This window comes from Austrofundulus limnaeus, unplaced genomic scaffold, assembly GCF_001266775.1.
Source record: "Austrofundulus limnaeus strain Quisiro unplaced genomic scaffold, Austrofundulus_limnaeus-1.0 Scaffold2236, whole genome shotgun sequence".
Classification (NCBI taxonomy): Eukaryota; Metazoa; Chordata; class Actinopteri; order Cyprinodontiformes; family Rivulidae; genus Austrofundulus; species Austrofundulus limnaeus.
In genome coordinates, this window is record NW_013954638.1 from 22,088 (window position 1) to 23,429 (window position 1,342).

At 46.6% G+C, this 1,342-nt stretch overlaps 1 protein-coding gene across 1 annotated transcript in view; it reads left to right on the forward strand.

The window, feature by feature from the left end:
• The window catches only part of LOC106537305 (guanine nucleotide-binding protein G(olf) subunit alpha), a gene marked incomplete at its 5' end in the record, with an annotated part of 22,907 nt that overhangs the window by 3,055 nt on the left and 18,510 nt on the right, over positions 1-1,342 (forward strand). The window contains 1 exon segment of the mRNA XM_014034691.1: positions 780-852. Coding sequence (XP_013890145.1) covers positions 780-852 — 73 coding nt within the window.

Below are 1,342 nucleotides of genomic sequence, written 5' to 3' on the forward strand. Positions count from 1 at the left end.
TTGTCTTTAAGGTCTGTTCTTTTTACAGTGTTGTCTTTAAGGTATTTTCTTTTTACAGTGTTGTCTTTAAGGTCTGTTCTTTTTACAGTGTTGTCTTTAAGGTATTTTCTTTTTACAGTGTTGTCTTTAAGGTCTGTTCTTTTTACAGTGTTGTCTTTAAGGTATTTTCTTTTTACAGTGTTGTCTTTAAGGTCTGTTCTTTTTACAGTGTTGTCTTTAAGGTCTGTTCTTTTACAATCACTGGCTATGAGTTAGCTGTTTGTGACAGTATTCTTCTGTCTCTGTCCTCTTGTCCCTGTCCTCTTGTCTCTGTCCTCTTGTCTCTGTCCTCATGTCCCTGTCCTCTTGTCCCCGTCCTCTTGTCTCTGTCCTCTTGTCTCTGTCCTCTTGTCCCTGTCCTCTTGTCCCCGTCCTCCTGTCCCTGTCCTCTTGTCCCCGTCCTCTTGTCCCCGTCCTTTTGTCTCTGTCCTCTTGTCCCCGTCCTCTTGTCCCTGTCCTCTTGTCCCCGTCCTCCTGTCCCTGTCCTTTTATACCTGTCCTCTTGTCCCCGTCCTCTTGTCCCCATCCTCTTGTCCCTGTCCTCTTGTCCCCATCCTCTTGTCCCTGTCCTCTTGTCCCTGTCCTCTTGTCCCCGTCCTCTTGTCTCTGTCCTCTTGTCCCTGTCCTCTTGTCCCTGTCCTCTTGTCCCCGTCCTGTTGTCCCTGTCCTCTTGTCCCCGTCCTCCTGTCCCTGTCCTCTTGTCCCCGTCCTCTTGTCCCTGTCCTCTTGTCCCTCTGCAGGTGCAGGAGAATCAGGTAAAAGCACGATTGTGAAGCAGATGAAGATTCTTCATGTCGATGGTTTTAACACTGAGTGAGTTGATTTTCTTTTTCTTGGTGGACTTTGAAAGTTTTCAGTCTTGATGTGAGGACAGAGACCAGGTCCAGATCCTGAAGTGTCTCAGTTCAGTTTATACAGCACCAAGTCACAGGTGTCTCAGGGCACTGGACATGAAAAACTATGAATCTGAAGCAGCAGCAGGTTGTGTTGAATCACTTCATCAGTCTCCATCCTGAGCAGCTCAGTGGTGACAGTAGAGAGGAAAAACTCCAGCAGAACCAGAACCAGAACCAGAACCAGGCTCTGGACAGGAGGCCATCTGCCTCGACTGGCTGGGTTTGAGGGACAGGAAAGAGACTCGAGCTGTTTACATGTGTAAACGTCTTTGATGGGATTGAAATATATTCAGATGAAACAATGTGAGTTCATGTTTCACATGGGCCCAATGCACCATGAGTGTTTACATGGACCATGTTTTTATTCAGAATAGAAGCACTGACATGTTTTTATTCAGAATAGAAGC